This window comes from Marmota marmota, unplaced genomic scaffold (genome assembly GCF_001458135.2).
Source record: "Marmota marmota marmota unplaced genomic scaffold, marMar, whole genome shotgun sequence".
NCBI classification, from domain to species: Eukaryota; Metazoa; Chordata; class Mammalia; order Rodentia; family Sciuridae; genus Marmota; species Marmota marmota.
This window is the reverse complement of record NW_026000130.1, coordinates 8454230-8467248: the sequence shown is the minus strand read 5'-3', so window position 1 is coordinate 8467248 and position 13019 is coordinate 8454230. Positions and strand designations below refer to the sequence as shown.

Below are 13019 nucleotides of genomic sequence, written 5' to 3'. Positions count from 1 at the left end.
AACAGCTACAGGAATTTCAGGTTTTGCGTGTAGCATAGGAACTTAACAATACCTGGTCCTTTACATTTTAACTCAGGCCTTGCGGCTTAGAAACTTTACAACACCAGGTCTTTTACACTTTAACTTCAATTTCTTTTACCCTTACACTAATCCCCACCATCACCACCACCACCACCACCACCACCACAACAACAACAACAAAAAAGAAAGAAAACATCAAAAGACAGTTTACTTGGGAGCCTTAGACAGGAGGACCATGAGTTCAAAGCCAGCCTCAGCAAAAGCGAGGCACTAAGGAACTCAGTGAGAATTCTCTAAATAAAATATAAAATGGGGCTGGGGATGTGGCCCAGTGGTGGAGTGCCCCTGAGTTCAATCCCCATCCCCTCCCCCACCAAAAAAAAGACATTGAGGTATAAGAGCACTTGTGATATCTGGGAGTCATTATACTCTTAGACTTGAAGGAGGGGAGGGAATAATTACTAGAAGTTGAGAGGGTATCTTTTTGAAGAGTATTGACTGTTGAAAGTAAGTTGTGGTCTGGATAAAGGGACTCAGGCAGTCCATTGTAGTCTGGAATGGAGAGCATCCTGACTACATTTGCTATAATCTCATTCCTGCCACTGCTGTCCACTGGGAAAACCAACCAGAAGCCATAGGGCAAGAGTTAAGATGTCTCAGCAGTCAAGCACAGTGGCACATACCTATTATTCTGGTTACTGAGGAGGCTGAAGCAGGAGGATGGCAAGTTTGAGTCCAGGCAGGACAACTTATTGAGATCCTGTCTAAAATAAAAAATGTAAAGTAGCTCAGTGAGAGCGCACCACAGGGTTCAATTCCCAGTACCACACACACACATGGTCTTAGCCTCTGTCCTCTAAAGTATCAGAGACAGGTAATACTACCTACATATGAAGCAGGAGAAGGAGTAAATGGGATGGAGAATGACAGAGGTCAATCTGTCTGAGCAGATGGAAGACACACAGTGAATACCTGGGTTTGGGCCATGGTAATCTGGAACCTAGTCCATCTTTCCTTGCTTAACTCTTCATTACATTATCCGTTGTCCAGTGCACACTGTTCTTTATTCCTCAGTTCCCATTATAAGCCACAGTAAGGAGTTCATTATTAATGATACGTGGCTCTCAGGCTTTAAAAAGAATCTTGGTTTTGCAAAGAGATTTTAAGTTCTGTGGTTGACTCTGCCACTTAACAGCTAGAGTGCCACAGAGCAATTCAGGTAGCATAGGGAAAAGAGGTTAAAAGTGAAGTTTATGAAAGTGCCAGTCACTGAGGCACTGTACAAATACTAAATTTTAATGCTTTGCATGCTATATGGTTTCATTTCCCTTGAAGAGGAGTGGGTTTCATATTTATGTTCTGGTTCCCAGCGCGAGTGTATCTCTATCCACGTGGGGCAGGCAGGTGTCCAGATCGGCAATGCCTGCTGGGAACTGTACTGCCTTGAACATGGAATTCAGCCCGATGGTCAGATGCCAAGTGACAAAACCATTGGTGGCGGGGATGACTCGTTCAACACGTTCTTCAGCGAAACCGGGGCTGGCAAGCACGTGCCCAGAGCGGTGTTTGTGGACCTGGAGCCCACCGTGGTTGGTAGGTGCTCAGGCCTACAGGGTGGCCTTCCTGGGAGGGTGGGAGAGCCTTGGTAAAGTCCCATGTGGATTCCTTGAATCCCTGTGCAGAAAGGAGAGATGTTGAAGCCTATGCTCCCAACATTGCTGGGTGAGGAACTCACTGGTGTGGACTGAAGGTTCTTGACTGTGGGACTCAGGCACCTATTAGGAAACCTGCCCTGCAGAGAAAAGCTGCTTAGCCAGCAGTAAGCTGGGCTGCAGAGAGATTCCCTCCTGGCTTTCTGCTGGTCAGGTGGCTCCCGTGCACACCCAGTGCAGGGTACACAGCCTTGGTTCCCTCCTTCATTGCCACCCACACTGACATGCTGGCATATACAGTCTTGAGCTGCCCGGAGACTGGAAACTTAAGTGTAGAACATTCATTGGGTTCCTCTAGATTGGAAGTCCTAGGTAGTTTCCCATAAGAGGTGGAAAACAAAGCACCTTTCATTGGTTCCCCCGGGACATAACAGAATACCTGTGTGACCCAGGCCACATGCAATTCCCTGATGGCACCGCCCCGCTAATGTCATGCTGACCTGGAGACCGCGGGTTTATGAGTGAGTTTTTAATTGTATCCTTTGATGTAGCTAGGGGTAGGAAAGAAAGATGTACCCAGAGAATCACCCATATGGGCATGTGAGCATTTTGCTCTCAGTGGCAACTGGTCCTGCTGGCATGTGTGCGACTGTTGACTCTACCTTGCTAGAGCCGTAAGTGGCATTTGTGTATCACACAGAGAATTTTCTTTTTTTTTTAATATTTATTTTTTAGTTTTTGGCAGACACAACACCTTTGTTTGTATGTGGTGCTGAGGATTGAACTCGGGCCGCACGCATGCCAGGCGAGCGCGCTACCGCTTGAGCCACATCCCCAGCTCCACACAGAGAATTTTCAAGCGTGTGCTTTGTAGCAACTGTGTCCCTCCCGCGGCTGTGTCCACCTTAGTGAATACAGCAGGCCGGAGAGACTCCCAGATCATGGGGTTTTTTTGTAGATGAAGTGCGCACGGGGACCTACAGGCAGCTCTTCCACCCAGAGCAGCTGATCACTGGGAAGGAAGATGCCGCCAATAATTATGCCAGAGGCCATTACACCATTGGCAAGGAGATCGTGGACCTGGTCTTGGACAGGATCCGCAAACTGGTAAGAAGAGCACCGAAGAAGCTTCTTGAATTGATTCCAGGGTGGGGGGGACGGTGGGCTTTGGATTGTGAAGGGGAGGTCGTCTGGGCAGGTCTTAGGTCAGGTTCTGGGATCTGACCAAGTCTGCAGAGTCTTCTTGTATGGTGTCTGCTGGGATGCATTGATAGCTGTCTCTTGTCTGCTTTGGCTTCTGAGGGTAATGCCTGCTGGTTAGGCACTTTATTTGAGTCCATGTGAACTTGTGAGAGCACAGAGAAGTGAGCCTGGCCTGTTGGAGTTTGGTGGTGTGTCTTCCACAGCCTTTGGCTCACATTGTGTGGTTTCTTGCAGGCGGATCTGTGCACAGGACTGCAGGGCTTCCTCATCTTCCACAGCTTCGGGGGCGGCACGGGCTCTGGGTTCGCTTCTCTGCTCATGGAGCGGCTGTCAGTGGACTATGGCAAGAAGTCCAAGCTGGAATTTGCCATCTACCCAGCTCCGCAGGTTTCCACAGCTGTGGTAGAGCCCTACAACTCCATCCTGACCACCCACACGACCCTCGAGCACTCCGACTGTGCCTTCATGGTGGACAACGAAGCCATCTATGACATCTGTCGGCGCAACCTGGACATCGAGCGGCCCACGTACACCAACCTCAATCGTCTCATTGGGCAGATCGTGTCCTCCATCACGGCCTCCCTGCGGTTCGATGGGGCCCTGAACGTGGACCTGACGGAATTCCAGACCAACCTGGTGCCATACCCCCGCATCCACTTCCCCCTGGCCACCTATGCCCCAGTCATCTCGGCGGAGAAAGCCTATCACGAGCAGCTCTCAGTGGCCGAGATCACCAATGCCTGCTTTGAGCCAGCCAACCAGATGGTGAAGTGTGACCCTCGCCATGGCAAGTACATGGCCTGCTGCATGTTGTACAGGGGGGACGTGGTCCCAAAAGATGTCAATGCGGCCATCGCCACCATCAAGACCAAGCGCACTATCCAGTTTGTGGATTGGTGCCCCACAGGGTTTAAGGTAGGACTGGTACTTTTTAGTCACCTTGCTAGTCAGGGAGCAGCATGGTGCTGACCCTAAAGGCACACCTCCTTCAGGGAGATTGCCTCTTTTCATGTTAATGAGACTGCAAGGAGAACAGGTTTAGTAATTGATTAGCTAATAGCCTCATACTTCATCAAATACATTCATTCTATGCACTCCTTTCTTAAAACCATGCTTTAAAGTTGATGGTGAGGTTTGTGTTACCAGTTTCTTAATAGTTTAGAAGACTGAGGCTGAGACACCTTTAAGTGTCCAAAGCCTCAGGGGCCTGCAAGTAATGGGAAGGAGAATTTAGAAATGGTCTGACAGCAGATCCTGATATGATTTCCCTCACCTCACTGCTGGCTTTAGACATTTGTCAGGGCCTATGATTCCATTTTGGTTGGTCCAAATGGTAGATTTTTACTTTACTTGATGTTGGTCACCTGTTGTCTCTGAATTTTAGGCATTACTTATGTTTTTGTGAATGGATTGTTAAACGTGTATCTCAGTGTTTTTTTATTTTAAAAATTTTAGTTGTAGATGGACACAATTCCTAATTTATTTATTTAGTGGTGCTGAGGATCAACCCTAGTGCTCCATGCCTATGAGGCAAGCGCTCTACTACTGAGCCACATCCCCAGCCCTAAGCATTTAAGTATGGGGAAAAGGGTAGGTTGCTCTTATCTCCCCAAACCAGGCTGGGATCTCTGTCTCATATACAAAATCACAATGAAATTTTCAAGGTTCCCTTAGCCATGTTTAACGACTACTATGAGGAAAGCACCATGTATGTGGAAGCCATCCTAGACTCTCAGGCTGTAACACCTGTTGGATTATCAGACTAAATGCTTCCCCATACCTGTGTTCCTCAACTCTTTACCCTCTGGTTTGTGGATATCAGTCCTTATTTACAATAGTTTTCCATTTAGACAAAGCTCTGGGCCCCAGTTTTTTTTAGGAACCAGTGATTGAACACAGTGGCTCTTAACCACTGGGACACATCCCCAACACTTTTTGTATTTTATTTTGAGACAGAGTCTCCCTAAGTTGCTTAGATACTCGTTGAACTGTTAAGGCTGACTTTCAACTCTGAATCCTGCTGCCTCAACCTCCCAAGTTGCTGGGATTACAGGTGTGCTCCACCAAGCCCAACTGGCCCCCACATTTGTAAGCCCTGATGAGTTCCTGAGGTGTTGGGGGAGGTAAAGTTCCAGGGTCATTCCAGACTGAAAACGGAATGTGTGTTAATCATCTTCTTCTGGTGTGGAATGGCCATGGCTTGCCTATTACTATAGGAAGCGTTTTGAAAGTTCTCAGCCCCAGTTCACAAAGACATCTGCACACAGATTATTGGTAAGAGGGTATTTTTAATTTGACATGTTTAAAGTAACTCATAGAAGCAGGTAAAATTTACTACAGACTTTGCTGACCTTGAAGTAGTCATCAAATGTAATACAGGGGATAGCAGACGCTAGTTAGAGGTTACAGGTAGTTGTTGAAACTTTCCATTCTGTTTCTAATTTTTAAGCCTTTGGATTGAACAGCAAGAATATTTTTCCAGTAAGTGTGACATTTGGGAGTTGAGGACATATAAAGCAGCCTCAGTTGGCAGGGCATGTACAGGATGCTTGCCTAGGTTTGCTGTCCTAGCTGAGTGGTTCTAAGAGACAGCAGGGAGGCAAGTCTGTAGTAAAGTGTGTCATAGCCTCTGCTGTACTCTTATAGAAGACCATCTGGCACCAGGTGGGCCTTGTTGAATTCTCCTTGCTCTAAGTTCTTTTTTGTCAGAGTATGACTTGGCACCCATTCTTTTGCAACAATTTGCTGAGGGATACACTATTTTCAAGAAGTCTCTTCCATTAAAACCATTTGGCTTTTTTTTTTTAATACTCAACATCTTTTGTTTTTATTTATTTATTGTATGTGGTGCCAGGAATCAAATCCAGTGCCTCACGCATACTAGGCAAATGCTCTACCACTGAGCCACAGCCCTGACCCATTTTATTTTATATATATATATATATATATATATATATATATATATATATATATATATTTATTTTTACTATTTAGTTTTTAGTTGTAGTTGGACACAGTACCTTTATTTTATTTATTTATTTTTATATGGTGCTGAAGATCAAACCCTGGGCCTTGCACGTGCTAGGCAAGTGCTCTACTGCTGAGCCACAACCCCAGCCCCATCATTTGGCCTTTTTATACTACAAAATCAGTGGCAAAATATTAAAACAAGGTAGAAGGCTGAAAAGCTGAAATCCTCTTCCCCTTCTCCAGAGCTTTTTTGTCCTTTAAGAGATGTCTTTGCCTATTTCAGGTATGGTATGCCTCTTGTTATACAGATGATGCTGGCTGACAGAGAGGTCACAGACATGGGCAAAGGATGCATGTTCCTTTCCTGTAGGTGGCAGACCCAAATTCCTGCATACAAGTGGCCACACAGAACAGGAAATCTGGCAGCACTGCCACTTACAAGGGCTAGTTGGCTGGGCTTTAAAGTTGTGGGAGGGCAACCCCTCCATCAAGAGTTTGAGCTCCTGTGCTCTTCCCTCTACCCCTTCTAAAGCCTCTGGAGCCTAGCTTTGTGTAGAGCTCCTGCTGACTACTTCTGTTCACAGGGTAGTGTAGGGTCACTGACTCAACACAATCCCAGGTATTCATGTGCTTCAGTTTCAGAGCATGTTCCAGTAGCCTCTCAGGCTGTACTCTGAGTTTAATGCTGACCACATAGGTTTGTTTCTCCCACTCCCCACACACACTTAACTACATAGAATTCAACTGTTTTCTTTAATGACTATACATCAAACCCTAGGCAATTGATATACCTGAACTGGGTTCTCAATTCATTTTTCTTGCTTTCTTTTGTTTTTTAAGTAATAGTTTTTTTAAAGATATTTATTTTTTAGTTGTAGTTGGACACAATACCTTTATTTTATTTATATATATGTGGTGCTGAGGATCAAACCCAGGGTTCTGCACGTGGTAGGCTGAGCCATGACCCCAGCCCCGTAATATTGTTTTTTTAAAATTATTTTTTATTTGTAGTTAACACAATACCTTTATTTTATTTATTTTTACATGGTGCTGAGGATCGAACCTAGGGCCTTGCATGTGCTAGGTGAGTGCTCAATCCTGAGCCACAACCCCAGCCCGTAATATTGCATTTTTAATAAATGTTTTTTGTTGTTGGGAGATGGACAGAATGGCTTTTTTTTTTTAATGGGGTTCTAAGGATCAAACCCAGTGCTTCACACATGCTAGGCGAGTGCTCTACCATTGAGCTCTAACCCCAGCCCTCATTCTTTTCATGTTTTACTTTAGAGATGTAATATGACTGAACTGGTTGCTTATAAATGGACGATCCTTTCTAGTTTTTCCATTAGAAAAAAGATTCAGCTCTGTACTTAAAAACCTAAAACATAGGGCTGGTGTTTGGGTTCAGCAGTAGAGCGCTTGCCTATCACACATTCAATCCTCAGCACCATATAAAAATAAATAAATAAAATACCTTCATTAAAAAATAAAAAAAAAATCCCTAAAACATCAGACTGGGATTGCGGCTTAGCAATTGAGTGCTTGCTTGGCACAAGTTTGGCACTGGGTTCAATCCTCAGCACCACATTAAAAAAAAAAAAGGTTAAAAAAAAAAAACTGAAACATCTTATTTTATGCTGTCCTGTGGGTGAATCTAAAAGCAGTATGGTTAAATGTTGACAGTTTATGCCAAAATGCTAGTACCAATTTCTACAGGGCACTGTTTTTTAAGATTTAACCTTTATTGTATTTATTTGTTTTTATGTGGTGCTGAGGCTAGAACCCAGGGCCACTGAGCTACATACAATCCCAGGCCAGGGCATTGTTTAAACTGGGATCAGTGCTCCAGTTTTCAATAAGCCATTCTATGTGAAACCTACATCAGTTTCACTCTTGTTGTTCCTCTTCCCTGGCAGGTGGGCATTAACTACCAGCCCCCCACAGTGGTGCCTGGAGGAGACCTGGCCAAGGTGCAGCGGGCTGTGTGCATGCTGAGCAACACCACTGCCATCGCGGAGGCCTGGGCCCGCCTGGACCATAAGTTCGACCTCATGTATGCCAAGCGGGCCTTTGTGCACTGGTATGTGGGAGAAGGCATGGAGGAAGGGGAATTCTCAGAGGCCCGAGAGGACCTGGCAGCGCTGGAGAAGGATTATGAAGAGGTGGGCGTGGATTCTGTGGAAGCAGAGGCTGAAGAAGGGGAAGAATACTGACTGGGAGGGTATGACTGGCAGCAACTCTCCCTTTCACTCTCTCTCCTGGGCGCGCACACTGTAACATTTACAGGATATTTTTACCTATTAAAATTTGTTTATTGAGGCATTATTTGTTCTGTGTGCTGTACTTTGATCAAACTGCCTGTCTAGAGGCCCGCTTTTGCCAGTGGATTCCTCAGGAAAAAATATATCCATTTGTTTCTTTTAGAGAATTGGTAGGCACGTTTGTATGCTTAAGTACTGCATTTCTCCCAGAAAGGCTTCGGAAGGGCTTCTTAAGGGAATTATCAATGTCTTCAATCTGAGCATTCTCTTTAGTCCTTCCTGGCATTCTTGTCTGGCAGACACACTGATATCTGTTTCCTCCAACATCGTGAAGGGTTTCACCCAGTAATCATTCGGGGTGCAGTGGACTCCGCCTAGGGCTGTGTCAACCCAGTTCCTACCTTCCTTCTCCACATGCGTTCTTAGCCTTCCTCCACTGCTCGCATGCCACTGTGGGAGACAACAGAACCTCCAGAATTACCCAAAGTGTACTCAAGAGCCACAGCCTGCAAGCACTCCCTCAAACCCTCGCCCCCGGAAAGATGTGTCAAGTTTGAGCAGAGGGTTCCGGTGGGTTGTTTTTCTTCGCAAGAGTCCTGGACCCGTTTGTCTGTGTGCGCGCGCCTTCTTGAGTTAGGGAGTCCTTCCTTTGGGTGACGGTGGGCTTTCGAGGATCCCGGGGCATCGTGGACACGCAGCACGGACCAGCACCAGGAAGCCCCTTCAAACGTGTGGAGCGTTTACGAAGAGCTGGCCTTTGGACAAAGGAAAGACCCAGGAGTGGGACGAGCATCCCAGGAGTGGGACGAGCATCCCAGGAGTGGGACGAGCATCCCAGGGTCCTAACCGGACGACGCAGGCGCGACACCCGACAAAGCCCGCTGCTTCCAGCGCCAGCCGGCTGGGAAACTCTTTCCGCAACCCTCCCACCCCCCACCCCTGCTCGCGAGAGCCGTTCGCGCCCGTTAAGCGCCACTACTCGCGAGAATTCCGCTACGCAGCAATAGCGGGACTGTGAGTGCCGCTGACAGAACTCAAGGAAAACGGGCTGGAACAGGTTTGGTCCGAGATCGGGCTACTGGGGTCCCTCCGAGACACTTTTCCCTGGAGGGCGTGACAGCTGGGGTCATGAAGCCACTCCGGGGGCCGGACGGCCGCCAGCGACCAAGCTCCCGCCTCTTCCCCGAGATGCCGCGCCTCTGCTCGGCCGGCGGCTGCTGCACACGGGATAGTCGCGAGACGCGCAACCGCGGCATCTCTTTCCACAGGTCGGCGCGCGTGCGTGTTAGTGCGAGACGTCTCGCATGCGTTTTGTCGACCTCCGCTGGAATCGCAAAGGTGCCTTCGTCCCTCCCCTTCCTCCAGGCCGCTTGAGGCCTGAACCTGTGGGTGGGCGGGCGAAGGGGGCGGACCTTTTGCGCCCGAGTCCGATCCACCCTTACTAGGCTTAGACTTGGTGCTTTCTCTTCCCAGCCAGCGGACCCTGAGCGCGCTGCCTGCTTTCGCCAGGGCTCAGTTTCCTGGTCTGTGCCAGAGGTAGCGGGGGTACTTCTTCGACAGGGTCACAGGGAGGTCTCCTGGCGGCGTGTGCAGGGCCTACTCTTCCTCCCTGGGGAACTTGAACAGCATGAGCCCAGGGGCTCCGGCAGCCTGGTTCTCATGGGTTTGTGGTTCTGCAGACTTCCCAAGAAGGACAATCCGAGGCGTAGCCTGTGGCTGGCCAACTGTCAGCGGCTGGACCCCAGCGGCCAGGGCCTGTGGGACCCTGCCTCTGAGTACATCTACTTCTGCTCCAAACATTTTGAGGAGAACTGCTTTGGGCTGGTGGGAATCAGGTGGGCTTCCTTGCCAGCCAGCATTGGGCAGGGTGTGGGGTGTCAGCATAGTATACAGCGGGCAGCTGTGTCTTGAAGAGGCAGTCCCTGAGCAGCTGCCCTGAGGACAGCTTGCCAGGTGGACAGGCAGCCATGGTTCCAAAAGTGCTGCTTTCCCTTCCCCTTTGTGTACAGTAAAGCGCACTCCCAGTTTCACTTTGCCAGTAACACCAGAGAAAAACAGCTGTTCCAGGGAATGTTCCTCACCCAGGCCTCCCAGCAAGCCCACAAAAAGAATTCTTTTTGGCTGGTCTGTCCAGCCCTGTTGGTGGAGCTGCTTCATCCATCTCAGCTTTAAGAGATTGGTGGGATTCTGCCTAACGTGGCATTTTCTCAAACTTGTTTATTATGTGCCTTCTAGCCTGCCACAACCCCAGTACTAGGGAAGCTGTATTGGGTACCAGAGGGAGATGGCCCAAGTGGCAGCACTTGTTCTTCAGCTCATTAGGGCTGCTTTTCCCCACAGTGGCTATCACAGGCTGAAGGAAGGGGCAGTTCCCACCATATCTGAGTCTTTTTCCAAATTGCACTGGATAACCAAGACCAAGGGGCCCAGTTTTCCAAGCGGCCCCCAGAGTTACCTGATTTGAGAATGGAAGAAGTGGTATGTGATGGGTGCAGTAGTTCCTGCCTATAATCACTGCAGTTCATTAGGCTAAGGCAGGAGGAGTCCAAGTTCAAAGCTATTCTCAGCAATTTAACAAGGCCCTATATTAAAAAATAAAAATGCATTCAGTGTAAAATAGAATATTCTTGAATTGTTGGTGAGAATAAAGTGAGCCCCAAGTATCTTAAGAGAATTAAAAAAAAATGCCTGGGGATGTTGTTCAATGGTTAAATGGTTAAGCACCCCTGTATTCAATCCCTGGTACAAAATATATATAAATATATATGTGTGTGTGTGTATGTGTGTATATATATATATATCCGAAACAGTATATTCTGTGGGTCAGAGATTCCCTCCACTTACTCCCATCTCATGACAGAAAGAGGGCTTTATGGTATCTACCCAGATGTGGTTTTTATTATACTAATTTTCTGATGGGGTTCATGTATTAGGTCAGTGCTGTGAAATGTGGTCTGTTGGTCTCTTTTTCTCTTCTCTCCAGCTGCTTTGAAGGGCTCCGCAGCTCCATTCTGTAACTCCTCCTGCTGATGTCACCTGCTTTCCTGTAAAAAAAAAGCCTCAGAACCTGCCACTTTTTCTTTCACAGGATCTGAGAGCCTCTTCCCAGATTTTCTAGGTTCTCTAGATGCCCAGCCCTTACCAGAACAGTAGCATCCCTCTCTCAAGCCTTATCCTATCTCCCCTTCAACTTTCTTGCCATACCTCCATCAGAGCCTATGTTCTAAATGACCAGTTGCCAGGTAGGCAGTATTCTGTAGAAGGTCCAGTGCCAGCTCCAGGCTTGCAGGCAGAGAAGCAGCGCTGCAGCTGACAAACCTGCATCAGAAGCTGGCACAGGCAGATATCCGCCAGACTCTGAAGGAGCATGTGTAGAACTTTGCTGTGCAGATGAGTCGCAGCATGATCTGAAGGAGGATCCACCCATCAAGGCTGAAGTTTCTAACATCCTGATTTATCTGTCTACCAAGCACAGGATCAGAATTGGACCTATGTGATCCACCAGATACCATATAAAAGTAGATTCTAGAAGGCTGTCTTGCTATCTGGCTCACTTCAGGGTTCGAACCTTGTTCCCACCAGACAGTGTTGGCAGTCCCCAGAGAGACCCAAAATGATTGGCTGTGGGGAGCTGAGATCCTGGTTCCTAATTTTTAAGATTTTTTTTTAGTTGCAGATGGACACAATGCCTTTATTTTAATTTATTCATTGTTGCAAGCGAGCCATGGACTGTGTGAGCTATGAGCATTCGAGCGGATGGGAGGACTGGCCTGGTGTTATATGCTCTTTGGGCTGTGCAACACACATATGCACTTTCCTCTCTCCGTGCCTGTGACTAGCCAAGATGTCAATCTGCTGACCATAAGACATCAGGAAGCTAGACTCAATCCTCTGAAACCTGCCCCTTGCCTTATTTGGAAAGAACATTCCATGGAACTTCCTTCTGTGTGCCGCCCCCCCCCCATTAAAATAAAGAATCTAGGTGCAAGTTCTCTCTTTCCAACAGACCCTTAAGGTCGAGAACTGTCCCTGAGTCCTGCAGGCAAAATGTATTTCTGTGTGTTGAGTGCTTCTTTCACCATAAGTTGCTGGTGCAGCCAGATCTTGTGAACCCAGCTCAGGTCGCCAGCCTCGCTAGCTGGTAATAATTTATGTGGTGCTCAGGATTGAACCCAGTTCTTATACATGCTAGGCAAGCACTCTGCCACAACTCTAGACCCTAACTACCCCTTTCAGTGTTTCAGAGGTGAACAGGTATTAGAGACTCCTGTTTATACAACTCATTGCCCCATAGGGTTCTCTGAAGGACAGAACAGTATCTGTATGGACCACTGCACAGTGCCAAGCAGTCTTTAACTTGGGTCTTGAAACAATCTTGATTGAAGCAAGCCAGCCCCTTTAAGAACATTCATAATATACAAAGGCACAGTAAGCTTCTTTTCACCTGCCTGGCAGGTCAGAAGGCTATCCCCTGCACTGCTTAATATTTGGTTGGTCTCCATCAGAAAAAAAAGGGAATGATGATGACTATCACTGACTTGTGGATGCTCTGCTTGGCTAGTAATGAGGCCTAGCAAGAAAAAAAAATTAGATCCTGCAAGTTTGGGAAGAGGAGGTAGATAGATCCTGGCCTCAGTATCATTTTTCTTCAGTAAATGAGAACTTGAAAGTCTTCATTTTGTGAAGTGGCAAAGAGCAAAATGCATAGGCTGATTCTTAATACCAGCATGGTCTCTCCCTGTTAGTCCCCTTGGCCTTGTAGCACAAGGAGCACACCTGACTTTCTGGTCATAACAATGTTCTCATACTTGCTTTAATTTAATTTATTCTTATCTCGCCTAGAAGAGATACTCAAGGGTCCAGTTACAAGGGTCTCCATAGAGCAGGGTTTACAGATTATTGTTCGTGAGGC

General features: G+C 47.3%; 2 protein-coding genes across 4 annotated transcripts; both read left to right on the top strand.

The window, feature by feature from the left end:
• The first annotated feature begins 1388 nt into the window (after positions 1 to 1388).
• On the top strand, positions 1389 to 8127 carry LOC107154692 (tubulin alpha-3 chain). Its single transcript, XM_015500367.2, has 4 exons — positions 1389 to 1614; positions 2632 to 2780; positions 3111 to 3791; positions 7763 to 8127. Exons 1-4 carry the CDS (start codon positions 1494 to 1496, stop codon positions 8057 to 8059), a joined length of 1248 nt encoding a protein of 415 aa, XP_015355853.1. The 5' UTR covers positions 1389 to 1493; the 3' UTR covers positions 8060 to 8127.
• Positions 8128 to 8525: 398 nt separating this feature from the next.
• On the top strand, positions 8526 to 12159 carry LOC107154691 (THAP domain-containing protein 7-like). 3 transcript variants are annotated; one of them, XR_007341274.1, is made up of 4 exons: positions 8526 to 9164; positions 9376 to 9445; positions 9581 to 9643; positions 9787 to 10584. XR_007341274.1 is itself a non-coding variant. In XM_048785096.1 (3 exons), the coding sequence occupies exons 1-3, from the start codon at positions 9236 to 9238 to the stop codon at positions 11122 to 11124; spliced, it is 330 nt and encodes a 109-aa protein (XP_048641053.1). In that variant the 5' UTR covers positions 8526 to 9235; the 3' UTR covers positions 11125 to 12159. The 3 variants fall into 3 exon arrangements, 2 of the variants coding, with proteins under 2 accessions (XP_048641053.1, XP_015355851.2); XM_048785096.1 differs by lacking the exons at positions 9376 to 9445; positions 9581 to 9643 and adding an exon at positions 11091 to 12159 and having other exon boundaries at positions 8526 to 9375; positions 9787 to 9942; XM_015500365.2 differs by lacking the exons at positions 9376 to 9445; positions 9581 to 9643 and having other exon boundaries at positions 8526 to 9375; positions 9787 to 9942; positions 10448 to 10776.
• The last annotated feature ends 860 nt before the right edge of the window (positions 12160 to 13019 follow it).

Excerpts from the sequence above, each read along its gene's own strand:
- LOC107154692 (XM_015500367.2), top strand. The coding sequence starts at position 1,494 with ATGCCAAGTGACAAAACCATTGGTGGCGGGGATGACTCGTTCAACACG. Across the intron at positions 1,615-2,631 it reads CCTGGAGCCCACCGTGGTTG|ATGAAGTGCGCACGGGGACC; the intron begins GTAGGTGCTCAG and ends GTTTTTTTGTAG. Across the intron at positions 2,781-3,110 it reads TGGACAGGATCCGCAAACTG|GCGGATCTGTGCACAGGACT; the intron begins GTAAGAAGAGCA and ends GGTTTCTTGCAG.
- LOC107154691 (XM_015500365.2), top strand. The coding sequence starts at position 9,236 with ATGAAGCCACTCCGGGGGCCGGACGGCCGCCAGCGACCAAGCTCCCGC. Across the intron at positions 9,376-9,786 it reads CGCGGCATCTCTTTCCACAG|ACTTCCCAAGAAGGACAATC; the intron begins GTCGGCGCGCGT and ends GTGGTTCTGCAG. Across the intron at positions 9,943-10,447 it reads TTTGGGCTGGTGGGAATCAG|TGGCTATCACAGGCTGAAGG; the intron begins GTGGGCTTCCTT and ends TTTTCCCCACAG.